Source organism: Podospora pseudoanserina, chromosome 4, assembly GCF_035222485.1.
Source record: "Podospora pseudoanserina strain CBS 124.78 chromosome 4, whole genome shotgun sequence".
NCBI lineage: Eukaryota > Fungi > Ascomycota > Sordariomycetes > Sordariales > Podosporaceae > Podospora > Podospora pseudoanserina.
The window spans coordinates 252,225-266,612 of NC_085923.1; the positions used below are offsets into that span (position 1 = coordinate 252,225).

The 14,388-nt window shown below is 52.6% G+C and overlaps 5 protein-coding genes and 1 non-coding gene across 6 annotated transcripts; 4 read left to right on the forward strand and 2 right to left on the reverse strand.

Moving 5' to 3' along the window:
• Window positions 1–626: 626 nt before the first annotated feature.
• On the forward strand, window positions 627–2,610 carry QC764_400860 (uncharacterized protein; the record flags this gene model as incomplete). The annotated part of the gene is made up of 3 exons (XM_062946354.1): window positions 627–1,003; window positions 1,057–1,098; window positions 1,158–2,610. 3 exons carry the CDS (start codon window positions 627–629, stop codon window positions 2,404–2,406), a joined length of 1,668 nt encoding a protein of 555 aa, XP_062799938.1. The 3' UTR covers window positions 2,407–2,610.
• A 1,185-nt stretch (window positions 2,611–3,795) lies between these two features.
• On the forward strand, window positions 3,796–6,143 carry QC764_400870 (uncharacterized protein). The gene is made up of 3 exons (XM_062946355.1): window positions 3,796–4,919; window positions 4,978–5,601; window positions 5,666–6,143. The coding sequence occupies exons 1-3, from the start codon at window positions 4,762–4,764 to the stop codon at window positions 5,745–5,747; spliced, it is 864 nt and encodes a 287-aa protein (XP_062799939.1). The 5' UTR covers window positions 3,796–4,761; the 3' UTR covers window positions 5,748–6,143.
• A 168-nt stretch (window positions 6,144–6,311) lies between these two features.
• On the forward strand, window positions 6,312–6,393 carry QC764_0060710. Its single transcript has one exon. It is a non-coding gene; the product is annotated as a tRNA-Ser (tRNA).
• A 1,718-nt stretch (window positions 6,394–8,111) lies between these two features.
• On the reverse strand, window positions 8,112–10,049 carry QC764_400880 (uncharacterized protein; the record flags this gene model as incomplete). The annotated part of the gene is made up of 2 exons (XM_062946356.1): window positions 8,112–9,815; window positions 9,872–10,049. The coding sequence occupies 2 exons, from the start codon at window positions 10,047–10,049 to the stop codon at window positions 8,125–8,127; spliced, it is 1,869 nt and encodes a 622-aa protein (XP_062799940.1). The 3' UTR covers window positions 8,112–8,124.
• Window positions 10,050–10,351: 302 nt separating this feature from the next.
• Window positions 10,352–10,758, reverse strand: QC764_0060730 (uncharacterized protein; the record flags this gene model as incomplete). The annotated part of the gene is made up of 3 exons (XM_062940506.1): window positions 10,352–10,379; window positions 10,473–10,605; window positions 10,650–10,758. The coding sequence occupies 3 exons, from the start codon at window positions 10,756–10,758 to the stop codon at window positions 10,352–10,354; spliced, it is 270 nt and encodes an 89-aa protein (XP_062799941.1).
• A 259-nt stretch (window positions 10,759–11,017) lies between these two features.
• On the forward strand, window positions 11,018–14,380 carry QC764_0060740 (uncharacterized protein; the record flags this gene model as incomplete). Its single annotated transcript, XM_062940507.1, has 2 exons — window positions 11,018–12,407; window positions 12,462–14,380. Exons 1-2 carry the CDS (start codon window positions 12,215–12,217, stop codon window positions 14,378–14,380), a joined length of 2,112 nt encoding a protein of 703 aa, XP_062799942.1. The 5' UTR covers window positions 11,018–12,214.
• Window positions 14,381–14,388: the final 8 nt, after the last annotated feature.

Sequence of the window (14,388 nt, forward strand, 5' to 3'; positions counted from 1 at the left end):
TGACCCCTCCCGATTAGGAAGGTGAAAGTACACCTGGCGATGGGTGAGGTGGAAAACGGCGTCAGCAGGTCTGTGACTCGGTTGGGGTTTTTGAGGTTGGGGGTGCTGGTTGGGGAGGATCTTTGGGATCTGCAGTACACTGGATTGGATATGTTTTTCAACTGCAAAGATCCTGGATTGATTTGATAGGGGTGAGTAAGCGGGTATTCCCCGAAAGGACGAGGTGAGGTAATGAGTTCCAGGAGATTGGTCGAGACTGATAAGCCTGGCAAGGCTTTGCTGACCTCGAGGCGTGGCGCAGCTGGTACTTATAACAGGGTTTGGCTAGTTGCTGAGAAGACTCGTACAAATCGTATAGAAGGTTTCCGGTGAATGTAGACCAACGCGTCACTGTAGACAAGGCATTGTCGGGAAACACAGCCGAGTGCAACAGAGTGGAGTCTGTGGTGATCATCGCAGGTATGGTGCTATATACATGTACTATATAAGAAAGACTGGCTTCCATTTATTGACCGAATTGACCATTGAGTTTGGGCGTGTAGCTGGTTCGGCCCCTGTTTGAAAAATTGCTTTGCACCAAGGCTTTGTTCCCATCATACTGTCTTGTTCGGCGTCAGAAGCCCATCATGAGATCCTGTTCTCCCTCTTTGAGAGGGCTGGCAGTCTGTTCAGTGGTCTTGTCAATTTCCCTAGCGTCAGCGAAACCTCTCTCATTCCGATCTCGCAACGACACCACAACCGCTGTAAAAAAAATCAGTTGGGCACCATGCAATTTCAACGTTTCAGGCGACCCTCTTGCAGACCAAATCGACTGCGGGAGTCTGGTTGTACCGCTCGATTACACCGACCCAACTTCCAATGAGACCCTCACGTTGTCTCTGCTGAGAAGCAAAGCCGTCTCCCCTAGCGCCACAGGAAACAAGAAGAGTATGCTCTTCAACTTTGGCGGGCCAGGCTACCCGGCAAGAACTACCCTGGCAGAAAATGCCGTTACTCTGCACAAGTAAGTTTGGCTTCGCTTGATGGTGAGGGATGTGCATGCTGACAAGACAACAGCATGACTGGGGGAGAATATGACCTCGTCGCCTTCGATCCACGGTACTTACCATCTTCCCCATACTTTTTGCTATCAACCCACATCCTAACCAGAGTAACAGCGGCACGGCCGACACCATCACCTTCAGATGCTATGCCAATCAGACCGAGCGCCTCGTAGCAACCGCTTCCCTCCCCATCCTCGACCTCACCCCCGGCGCCAGCGCCCCCAACGCCTTCGCCGAAAACTACGCCAACGCCGTCGCCCTCTCCCAACGCTGCGCCGCCTACAACCTCGACCCAGCCCTCCAAAAGAACGCCAACGTTCTCACCACCGGAATGGTAGCCCGCGATCTAATGGCTGTAGTCGACTCCCTCCACACCTTCGAAGAAGAAGACGGTCTCCTCCACTACTGGGGCATCTCCTACGGCTCCCTCCTCGGCGCCACCGTCGCCGCACTCTTCCCAGACAGAATGGAACGCCTCATCCTCGACGGAATAGTCAACGCAGAGAATTACTACCACCACTTCGGCATCGACATCGACCAACTCCTCTCTTCCGACGACGCCTTCCGGGGTGTGCTATCCGACTGCCTCAAAATCGGCACCTCCCGCTGTGCCCTAGCCGACATCAACTCCACCGCTCCCGAGCTAGAAGCCACGCTCCTCGCCATGGTCGACCGTTACCAATCCAACCCTGTCGCCGCGGCCGGCAAGGTAATCAACGGGAAATTCGTCAAAGAAATCCTCATAGTCATCATCAAATACCCCACTGGCATCGTCCCCCTAGCCACAGTCTACATCCGCTCCCTCCTCGAAGGCAAAAACCTCGACGGGGTGGTGGCCTTCCACACGGCGCTCTACAACGCCGTCAGCATGGGTGACAATGACGCCTTGACGGGAATAGCCTGCTCAGACAAGGTCATCCGCGCCACTGGGCCCACGGATCAGAAGTTGATAGATGACACGAATCACATGTTCAACTCGACAAAGATATTTGGCGGGTTGCTAGCCGGGATCGCCAGCCAGTGCGCCGAGTGGCCTCATGAGGGGAGGGGGAAGTACACGGAGCACTGGTTTGATGAGGAAGGACGGCCAAGGGTGATTAAGACGAGGAAGCCGATTTTGTTTGTCGGGAATCGGTATGATCCTGTGACGCCGGTCAAGTCGGCGGTGGCCATGTCAAGCGTTTTTGAGGGGAGCCGGGTGTTGGAACGGGATGCGTTTGGGCATGCGTCGATAGCGCAGTGGTCAGATTGCACGGCCGAGGTGTTTAGGGGGTATTTTGGGGAGGAGATGGTTCTGCCTGAGGACAAGAAGGTTTGTGAGGTTGATGTTGGGGTGTTTGACGTTGGGGTGTTTCCTGGGTAAAGCTTCAGTACGTAGGTACCTAGCTCAACCATACATGAAAGCCTTGAAAGGCTCCTCTTCAAGCCCCGAGTCCCCTCGCTGGTCTTGTCAAATGTCGAGAGATTGTCCAACCATGCTGACCGCCGTCTCATCGGCAAGACAGTACACGCCAAGCAACCACGTGGTTGAGAGACTTTGCTATTTTGAGAGAAGTTGAAGAGTCACCAGCCTTCAGAATAAGTTCAGTCTAGAATATCGCCAAGCCTGCTTGTTGCGCAGCGCACGGTGCAGAAGGCGCCACGCGCGGGCTGTGCCCTGAAAGCGCTGGTCGCGTCCAACTTTCTGGGCACATTTGCCATTGCACTTCATGTTGCATCAACCAGTCAAGCTCAATGCAGGACTCGTTGTTTTCTTCCGGTACTGGCTGGCATCTTGTCCCTGACGACAGATTCATCTATCTGCGACAATATCCACCCATCTACACTGCGCGACGCGTGTGGAATCGAAATATCCTCACCTCCAACCTCGCGACTTTCTTTCAACTCCATCTCCAGCCACCTCTGAACTTTGAACATTCAGCTGCCCCGCACCCTGCAATGAGAAGCATTCCCTGAAGCTTTCACCATTTTTGAGTCAGTCATTCTCGCCATGTCGGTTCGTTGATGTCGAGATCGCGGTCGGCAGTTGTGGTTGCACCAATGCATATGCGTGGCAGTCAGTCTGCATGCATCAAGTCCCGAGCGAGCCGAGCAGTCAGGAGTCAGGCTGATATAGCAGAATTGACTGCAGAACCGTGAGAACCTGTCGCTGATATTGGTTTGAAGCTTGCAGATGCTTTTCTTGATGCCTTCACACGTCAAAGAACTCGTTTCAACCCTCTCATTGGACCGCCCGGGGTTCCGTTGATGGTTGCAGGCGCTCTGAAATCTGCCTTGTTGCCCCTGCCAAGACATCTTCGGCTTTTGGCCCGCGACCCTTCAGGAACCGGTCAGGACGACTTGCCAACTCCTTCAGACCTCTTTAAGCCTGCAAACTTGCAAACATGCTCGTTTTCCCAGCCGAACCTCAGGATCAGGTGCTGGGAATCCGGTCAACATTGCGAACAACTCTTCAACCACAAGATGGCCATGCCCAGCTTGGCTCATTGAAGTTGCATCCCCACATGTTTGAGGCTCTTCAGTGGATGGCAGACGTTAGCCCAGTTCATCCCGTGCAACCTGCCAGCGTGTCGTTCGGTTTCATGTTGAGCCTGCTGGGTTCCTGGGTTGCAGCAGGTATTGGAAGGTTGTCCTTGGAAGACGCATAAAGGTGTGGTGGGGCAGCCGTTTTGTTTCCCCTTTTTGATGTCAACCTGCGCCTCACTTCCCCTTTTTGCAGCCCAAAAGAAGACTTGCATGAATGTTTCTGGTCTGCCAATCCTGCTGCTGCTCATCATGGTCTTGTCATCCTGCTTCGAGAGCCAGAGCTTGGGCTCGATTGAGGTCATCGATGCGGCCCGTCTGATCTCATCAGCCCTGTTTTCTGCATATATATCTCAGGGATCTCTGCTAAGATATCGCGGAGAGATACGCAATGCTCTACATTTGTCCAGGTCAGCCAGTTTGTGCAAACTACCGACCTTTCTACCTGGAACGCTGGAATAAAAGCTCGGATTATACCCGGACGCCACGTACCAAAACTGGCGAGATATCTGCCGAGGGGGGCTGATGAGGGGACTGGAATGACGGAACATTTTTTGCTTGTTTCATGCCCTTTGCCAAGTTCACAGTGAGGCTCCAATCAGCATTGCCCTCTCAGTTTGGCAGCTCGATGGATTCAGATGTGGACTGATCCAGACCTTTGCATCTCCACTTGGACGCGATCATGTCAGGGGTGCGCAGCCCGCACCCACAGCTCCGGTCGACAGCCATGCATGCCGATGGCGCCTGGAGATGGGAGGGTGGAAACGTGGCGGGCAATATAGATGCATTTATATCTGCTCTATTTTCCCGTGCTCTTCAATTTCCTGGTCAGGTTCTCTGCCTTGGTTGCTTGAAGCTCCCGCCTTTCTTTTCGTCTGTTGCTGATATCAGAGGTTCTTGTCTTTGATCATCACTGTCCTTCTTTCGCTTTTTCCCGGTTTTCGAGAAACCACAGGCCATTCATTTTTATTTATTTATTGATATAGCTCCTTCCCGAGTTATCATCATTTTTTTTTTTTTGTTTTTTTTTTTATACCTCTCGTCCGCTCTTTCCCTAAGACCACAGCAGTACCGCACCTGTGTCTTGACACTCACTCTTTTTTCTGAGCCACAACCACCACAGCAGTCTTGTGTGCTGTGTACGTCTTATACCCAGTATCTTTTATCACCCTCTTTTCGGGGGCCCACCGTCATCATGCGTTTCGACACCATCGCGTTCGCCTCCCTCTTTTCCACCCTCGCCTCGGCCGGTGCAGTCCCCAACTACCCCGGCCTCAAAACACTGTGGTCGGATGACTTTGCCGGTGCTCCGGGTCAAATGCCCAACAGCAACCTCTGGAACATCATCACCAAGTTTGTTTTCTTCCCCGTACCCTTTTCTTTCCCATGGTTACTAACCCCCCAACCTCAGCCTCAAAACCAACAACGACGTCCAAGAATACACCACCTCCAACACCAACCTCCAGCTCTCGGGCGGCGGCACCGTCCAAATCATTCCCCGCCTCAACCGCCAAACCAACAGCTGGACCTCTGCCCGCATCGAGACAAAAGCAGTCTTCACCCCCTCCCCCGGGAAGGTCACCACCTTTGAAGGCAGCATCCGCTTCGGCGACCACCCGGTCCACATGAAGCAGGGGATCTGGCCCGCGTTTTGGATGCTGGGCAAGTCGATCCACCAGGGCACGCCCTGGCCGCAGTGCGGGGAGCTCGACATTATGGAGACGATCAACGGCGTGCCGACGGCGTATGGGACTGTGCACTGCGGGAGTGTTCCGGGGGGCCCGTGCAACGAGCCGGTGGGGAGGCACGGGACGATGGGGATCAGCCCGACGGGGTGGCACACTTATCGGATAAGGGTTGATAGGGCGAGGGCTGGGGCGGGGGGCAGGTGGGAGGATGAGGAGATTGTTTGGGAGGTGGATGGGAGGGTGTTCCATACGTTGAGGGGGGGGGAGGTGGGGGATCAGGGGGTCTGGGGGACGCTGGCGCATAGTCCGATGTTTTTGATTTTGAATGTGGCTGTTGGAGGGGACTGGTGAGTTTTTTTTTTGTTTTGACTGATGATGAAGTCTGGATGGATGTTAACAAAGTGGAAATAGGCCCGGTGCGCCCAATGCGCTGACTGCGGACAGCTATGGCAGTATGATGGAGGTGGAGTACGTCGCTGTGTACTCGTCGTAGATTTGTTTGGGACAGGGGCTCTTTCTCTGCCGGTAAAAGGCTAGAAAGTTTGTGTCAGAATATGGATGGACGATGGATGTCACTCTCGTTAATGATGCACGGCGTTTTTGGAGGAATGATACCATGGAAGGTTGGATACACAGACAAAAGGCTTCTCTTCTTGAGTTGTACATATTGCTTGTTCCTCGGCCTGAGGCTAGATTTAGTGTTGGAAAGTGTCTTTACCCAGCGAATTCGAGCGGTAAAATCTGTTGAGGGATGACACCCCAAGACTTGGCTGAGCCTCCATGGCCTTGTGCTCCTTTGTTCTCTAATAATGATGCTCGGTTTGGGAGCTTTAGTTTCTTCAATAAGTTGCTCGGCCCCGATCGAAACGCATGCGAGTTTCAATTCGAACTTGGGTGATCAACATTCGCAGAGAAAACATAATGTGTTTTCATATTTCCCATCAACTGCATTAAAAAAAAACTTTATTCTCTCACCAATGACACTATCGAGTGTTGTGTGGTGGTGCAAATGTGGAGACAAAGAAGAGTGAGATTGCAAAAAATGTCAAAAGACATCCGACGTGGGCCTGATTCGAACAGACGCTCCCGAAGGAACAAGATTTCTAGTCTTGCGCATTAGACCACTCTGCCACCACGCCTTAATGTGCTAGCCTAGCTAGAATTTGTGAATATGACTACCCCTCCTACCGGTCAAACGAATGCGTAGGGTCTTTGTTTTGCACTCAAAATGTGAGAAATGTATGAAGAAGGATCATGGTGGTGAAAGGCCTGGCGGTGATGCTCCGTTGTTCGCCCCGCCAAAGGTTTCGCCGCATCTTCTTTGTAAGAAGGTACCTACCGTAGTAAGGATGTGCCATGTTCCCAGCAAGAAGAATAGTCAACGGCGCACGAAGCAGGCGTAGTAAATACGTGTTGCCTCACCTTTTGGGAGTGGTGTGCATACCTATCTCCCGTGCCGCCGCTCTCATGATGACGGGGTGTGAGGTTGCAGACATGGCCTGGGGACAAATGAAAGCAAAACATGAGAAACCGATGAGCCATCAAGGATGCAGGACGAACTCCAGGTGTGGGACTATCATTTCAACGTCAATGACAGCAGATAAGGGCACCACCCTACCTCCGTCTTGTTTTGCCCATGTTTACCAAGGTCGGTGTTCCGGCCACAGGCATCGTACCTATATCTTCCGGATTGAATGTTGGAATATCGGAAAGGGGTACAGTAAACTCCACAGTGCCGATTGTCGGCTTATTCGATTTTCCCTGCGAATCTGATAACCATATCTGCACTTTTATCTGGTCTATCTCTCTGTGTTTTATTTTCGGCACTCGGGTCTCGGCAGGAGACCGGGAGATGTTTGGAATCAGGTAATTCTTTCCGAGATGCTATCATTTCGTTGATGATCCGGGCTGGTATTATTCCAAGCCACAGATCGCCTTGAGATCTTGCACGCTAATAGAGGATGACAATGATCAACCGAGGGTGAAGAATATTGTTGTTCACACCCCTTCGTAGGACTTTTTGAAAGCCACATATGAAGAGAAGAATTTTAAACAAAGAAAAGAACAAACCCACCCCAGGTTCGGATGCCAAGCCTCCTGTCAACAAAGCCTTAAATTGTGTGCCTCGGAGATGGGAGAAGAGTTACACAAACACCTCATGTAGCCGGTGCCATCATCTACGAAACTTGCAACTCCCCTCTTCTTCCCGTTCCCTAAATCTTTCCCACAAAAAAAAAAAAAGCACGCCGACAAAAGTTCAAACCGGCCAACATCTCAAACTCTCAATCACCCCGTTCATGTCTCACCCTCCAACCTAAAGATCGAACCGGTCTCAAAGTCCCGCAGAAAAACCCCTATATTCTTCAATACTCGTGACAGAAAGCGGCCCGCTGGTGGAAGTTACCAAAAAGAAAGCAAAAAGAACAGCGTGAATCAAGGTGTGATCATGTATGTCTCACTTTCCGCGCCGCAGACTTAGGTGTGTGACACCGGACTGGGCTGGGCTATTCCGAAACGAACCACACCATCACTCTGATCGATGCACGTTGCCGTTGCTTGGCGACATCGAGATCGGGCTCTTATGTCGAGGCTTTAGGTAACAGCTGGAGGTGTCGTGGGGATGTATTACTTGCCACGAGTCATTTCCGTTAATGTGAAGTCCTCGTATAAGCTAGAAATCTGACCAAACCTATCACATACGACCATAGACAACTGAAAATACGGGATCCCGTCCGCTCTCCCCTAGTCAAACAGTTGATCGGCAGATTAGTACTCAGGTGGGTGACCACTGGGGAATCCCTGCTGTTGTATGTTTTTGGTTGCTTTCTGCTCCACTAGGTGGAACCCCCTTTTTGCCCCTTTTGATTCCTTCAACCTCTCGCCTTGATGATATCGGCCGCCTTCTCGGCAATCGCATAGACCGTTGCTTGCAGAGAGGTGCCGCTAATCAGAGGAATGACACTAGCATCTACCACACTCAGCCCCTCGACGCCATACACCCTTAGGTCAGACCCAACACACCCTCCCAGCTTTTCGGGCATCATGGCGCATGTGCCAGACGGGTGGGCCAAACTGGCAAACAATGCTAACCGATTTGCCTTGAGATAGTCCGAGATCTCTGTGTCTGTCTGGTACTCCGCGCCCGGTTGTCTTTCCGTCGGGCCCAGTTTCTGAAGAGCTGGGCTGGCCCAGTACCTGCGAGAGCGCCGAACAACCGCGACGGCAAGTTCTTCATCGATCGGGTTTATGAAGGTGTTGTATTGTACCACTGGAAGACTTTCTGGATGAGTCAAGTTGAGCGTTACGGTACCCCTGGAAAGAGGCTTCAGCAGCGGAGACGGGCTCTGGCCGTTGCCACGTAGAGGCTGGGCTGTGTATGATGATGTGTTGGTCGTGAATCGCTGCGCCAGAATGGCGCGTTGAGCTTTGAAACCTCGAAGAAGAGCCGAACTGGTGCTGTAAATGGCTGGTAAGTACTGCCTTGCATCCTGTGCTAAGAGCCGGGAGGCTACGGAGGCCGCAGCCGAAGGTGACAGGACCTGTGCAAGTGAATAGTAGATGATGCTGTTGCTGTTGGCAGCTGCGATTGGCCCTGTTCTGTTGGTGAGGTATTCTTCCCAGACGGTCGCATTGTACGTGGCGTTGTTCGATATGCTATCGGAGTTGGGAAATGATGGCGTGGAGAGGTTGAACCACAGCACAACTGTTGCATGGTCTTGAAAGTTGGCCCCCACAGAGGGCAGGTCTTTTTCAACCTTGATACCAGCTGCCTTGAGCACCGATGCGGGACCGATGCCGCTGACTTGCAACAAATGAGGAGTCATCACAGCTCCTGCTGCCAGGATGACCTCCTTCCGTGCATAAACGTTGCGAACCTTGGCGTCAAAACTGGAAACGACCCGCACTCCCTTCGCTCTCAAAGGCTTTCCGCGGTCGAACAGTAACTCTGTCGCCGTCTGACCGATGACAAGACGCAGATTTGAACGAGTCTTGTTGACATGATCGTAGTAGGCACTGCGTGCAGTCGATCGGGTCATGCCACGGGCATCAATCGTATTTGCTGACCAGTATGCGCCTGGCCCAAATCCAGAAGAGGACCCTGGTGGAAAGGTAACTCCGGGTTGTTGTCTGAATCCTTCCCAAATTGTATCAATGTCAGGGTACTGGAAGTTGGAGATATGAACCTGGACAGGGCCTTTTCCATATGCGGCAGAATTCCAGGTGATATTCCACCGGTCCACCACGTCGGGGTTGGGAGGAGTGAAGGTTGTGCTCTTCTTGAAGTAGGGCAGCAGCCCATTCCACCCCCAGCCTGGGTTGCCCAATTCCTCCCAAGCATCGTAGTCTGCCTTGCTTCCGCGGTCACATCCCATGCCGTTGACAACTGTTGCGCCTCCAACAACAGCTGCAACAGTCACATTGTGTGTAGCATTGTAAAGCTTCGAATTTGGTGCAGACCGGGGGTTGAGTAGAACGCTTGTGTCGACGGCGGTGGAATACCAAGGTATGATGGCCTCGGGTTTGTCGTCAAAGTAGCCTCGCTCAATCACGAGGACAGTGTCTGAACAACTGTGGTGTTAATGATAAAACAAATCTGTTGTATCTCGTCAGACATACTGTGGCGATTTTCAGTCAGCCGATTGGCAACCACTAGCCCCGATGTCCCTCCGCCCACAACGACATAGTCGAAGGTGCTGCTGTCAGTCGCAAAGTGATGTGAACCTGTAGCAGCTGCGGAGTGAACTGCTAGAGCACAACCCAGCACAGTCAACGGTGAAGTCGTCCCGAGCCCCATTTCGTCTTTTCAACGGCGAAGAGGATGGCAAAAAAGTGAGGAAGTGGACGAGCAATGCTGAGAATAAGCTAAGAGATAGATGTCGGACCGCGCCACGATTGCGACTTCTTGAGGCATTGCGATGTTTACGACACACCATATTGACCAGAATCAGCTTACTGCATTGAAGAGCTCCGATAGTCCTGCAGCAAGCGGGGTGCTCAAAATGTGGTAGGGTCGTTCATTGGCTATGGGGCAGCTACCAGGTAGGGTCGAGAGGCATATCATTGCTGAGCATACAGGAAGAGGTAACATTCTTGATGCTATATATCGGCGAAAGTGACGTTCTGACTAAGCGCCAGACGTCTATCGATTGTTACCTATAACTCAGTTCAAATGCCAGCAGAAGCCAGGCCTGAAGAAACGGAGAAAAGGGGGACATACCAGAGCCCAACCAATTGCCAGGCAGGCGAGTCAAACCAGACAACTTGAAAGACCTGCTTGTGGTGTGTCTCCCCCTGTTCGTTATATGATCGTAGACTTGAAGTTGTCAGGGCCCAGGATCGGCGATGGTGGACTGAGGTGCGGGAGAATATTCGATTGCTTCTCAGCCACACAGACCACAGACCACAGACCACAGAGACCACAAAGAGTGACCCGGGGCGTGAGATTGAGAGAGCGAGGTGGCTAAAGGGTGTGTAGCACAATCTGGATCCTGTCTCCGTGCCATCGTTGGCCAGCGTGACCGTTTCGCGATGTGTGTCGCAGAATGATCTATATCCAGTCAGCCATGTTGCGGGGTCAACGTTGGTCAAGATCCGGATGTGTGCAGAACCACTACAATCCTCCAATATAAAAAGAGATACTAGCCAAACTATACAATCTGTTGCCTCTTTGACAAAGCATAAAACACGGAGTACAGAGAAGCGCCCACTTAATGGGACTATCAGGTGATACAGGCTGCAAGAGACATGGCGAATTGTCGGCGAGTCGGCAACGTTCCTTCCTGTTGAGCTGTGACCAGAACATGGTGCCTTCCCCTTCTCGAAGTCGCGCGCAGCAAAGGAGGACAGGGCTGGCACCTGCCTGTCCAATCGCCCTGCGATGCTAAGATGAATATGGCAACAGGCTCCTTCCCGACCCTGACAGCCGGGCAAGATTTCTTCTCCTGGACACTTTTCTTCCATAAAGCCCGACCTCACTTTTTTGTTACCCTCCCGTTTCTCTTCCATTTCTAGACAAACCGTCGCTAGGTGGAGGTGCTCGATTCTGCGGAGTGCAGGGTGATGGTCTGATCTGTCACCAGAAAAAGAAACTCGCCTTCGAGTCTTCTGTCGGGTCGTTCCAGCGCTGATTCAGCAGAGATGTCTCGAGGACGGTCTGTGATAGGCCTGCCACCACCTCGTCCTCTGTCGCACCTGTCGTGAATAGGAGAACAAACTCATCCCACCACCATTGGGCGGGTCCCCAGACAAGTCATCCAGAGCGGTCTAGAGCCCAGGGTTCATCCCACAGACTCATACACGATACGGACCCTGTCTTGCTGCGATCGGCCAGCCACCGGAGCAACACAGCTGCTGTGGCCAGCGGACAGCGTCTGCGACAACATCTCTTTTGGGCCAGCATTTGTCACATCATGGCTGCCCTGACCTCGCACTGTGGCGTTCAGGTTGTGCCTTCCGGCCGTCTACCGACGACGACACTCGATCCCCGGTCACTCCACGCTATCCCGTTATCGCCAGCGCGCAATATCTACTGCATCTCCAGGGTTGTTGCTGTTGCTTTTTGCTGGGACGAGTTGGTGCTCGCCACATCCACCACCTCACCACCACGTTTCCGGCGTTCCATGAGAATCATGGCTGCCGCTGCTTGTGGCACTGCCTTTCACCACACCCCTCCCCCTTTCCCCCCTGAGCACCCCCTACCCTGCTTGCCTTTTATTCCATATTTCTCTTGTGTCTCCGCGGCGCTCGATCTCATCCGAGGACACAAGTCATTGACCTCTTCGCTCTTCGACATCCTCCTCTGATAGCACCTTCCATCTTCGCGAGAACGACCTCGCCATTTTTACACCATCATCACGACGCCCTCTGCGTTGTTGTCTCCGCCGCCTCCATCCCCACGTGCCGCAAAGCCACCCCTGAGTCCCTTCCCGGCATCAAGTGAGGTTGGCGCCACGTCCAGCCATGCTTCTTGACTGGAAGGACAATTCTATAATATCATCAACAGCTCTTCTCACGCAAGAGACCAAGTCTTACCAAGGTCCCTTCTCAGACCCTCGACCATCAACCCATATGTCCTCGCCAGAGCTGGTCGAAAGAGTCTTTCCCATCCGCCTATCTATTCTTGAGAACTCGCCATATCTGCGACATAGTGATAGTATGTGTTCCTTCCACCCCTGCGACGTCAATCATGCTGACTCAAAGTGCTCAGCTGCTGGAGTTGCTCTCTCAGTTGTTCCTGTTCAGGCAGAAGATGACCATTCTGTGATTGGTGTGGAAGCCCAGGTGGCCCCCGATGGGCTTGTCCCAGGGCCAGATCCTCAAGCACCGTTGATAACACCCGAAGCTGTTATCGAACATGGCCCTGACGAGGCATTGAGATCGTCGAATCCTTTGTTGACGGACAGATTTGAGTACACCGTCATGAACGACGGGTCACACGGTGTCTTTCAGGGCACACGACGAGTTGTCACCCGTTGCGAAGATGAGTTGATCCACATCCCCGGAGCGATTCAATCGCATGGCATGCTCGTGGCTCTGAAGCGGCGAGCAGAAGGAGTCTACATTCCCCGGATTGTGAGCGAAAACTCTTTTCAAGTCTGCCACTTTCACCCTGCCGAGATCTTTGCCCTCGACAGCTTCAACAAGGTGGTACCGACATACCAGCGACCACTGTTTAATACCCAGCTAAGAAGTGTGAGAACCACGTACGAGATCACGAGGAAAGAGCAAGAACCTGTGGTATTCGACTTTTCCTTTAGCGATCCCGAAGGACTTATTATTCCATGCTGGTGCGCTGTTCACTACCTTGGAGGCGAAGTCGACTTGTACATTTGCGAATTTGAGTTGCAGGACAACGCATTGCACCCCATGGCCCATTACTGGCAGGCCGATGTGCCGCCAAATCCCATCGACACTCTAGGAAGCGACCACATGGATCTTGCCACTGTCTCAAGCATGCAGACTCGCAGTCAACCTGTCATTTCCAGTCCAGACGCCCTGTGTGGCGGTCTTGGCCCCAATGCATCCTCGGTCGAGGTCGTCAACGTGGCAACCAAGATTCAAAAACAATTCTCGGCCGCAAAGTCGGTTCCTCAGTTGCTGGATTCTATTGTCGGCGTGGTTAAGGAACTCTCAAGGTTCAACCGGGTCATGGTGTACGAGTTTGACCAAGACTTCAACGGCACAGTCGTCGCTGAGCTCATGGATCCCGCCACAAGTCGTGATATTTACCGTGGTTTGCACTTTCCACACACGGATATCCCACCTCAAGCACGGCGCCTGTACATGGTCAACAAAGTTCGTGTGCTTTTCGACAGAACACAGACTACCGCCCGGTTGGTGGGTAGAGACCGGAAAGACATCGAAACCCCATTGAATCTCACACACTCGTATCTCCGAGCAATGTCGCCGGTCCATCTCAAATATTTGGAAAATATGGAGGTTCGATCTTCGATGTCTCTGTCGCTCGAGTCGGAGGGCAAGCTTTGGGGACTGATCGTTTGCCACTCATATGGACCCACGGCAACGCGTGTACCTTTTACGGTGCGGGAATTGATATATTTTGTGGGCGTCTCAGCATCTATCTGTTTGGAGAAGCTGCTCAACGCCGACAGGCTCAAAGCTCGGCGCATCATTGAGACACTTCAAGACCAAAAGAGCCCCAATGAATGCATCACGGCATCGTCGGACGAGCTACTCAAACTCTTCGAGGCCGACTGTGGCTTCCTTGTGGTGGAGGGTGAGGCTAGAACAATTGGGCGACTGGCAGCATATGCCGAGGCCGTAACACTGCTCAAGTATTTGTTCTTCCGAAGATCGAGCAGAATACTCGTCTCGAGCAACTTTGCCCATGATTTTCAGGATCTTCACTATCCAAGCGGCTTCAAGGCAATTGCCGGTGTCTTGTACATCCCATTGTCGGGGACGACGGACGACTGTGTGGTGTTTTATCGCCGAAGTCAGCTTCGAGAGGTTCACTGGGCAGGGAAGCCATCCCTGGCAGGCAAGTTTGGCACGCTGGAACCTCGCAACAGCTTTCAAAAATGGACCGAAGTGGTGGATGGAACCAGCAAGAACTGGACACCAGAGCAAGGTAGGCACCGCACCATCGTGCCAAGGGACGAGTAACGGACTGA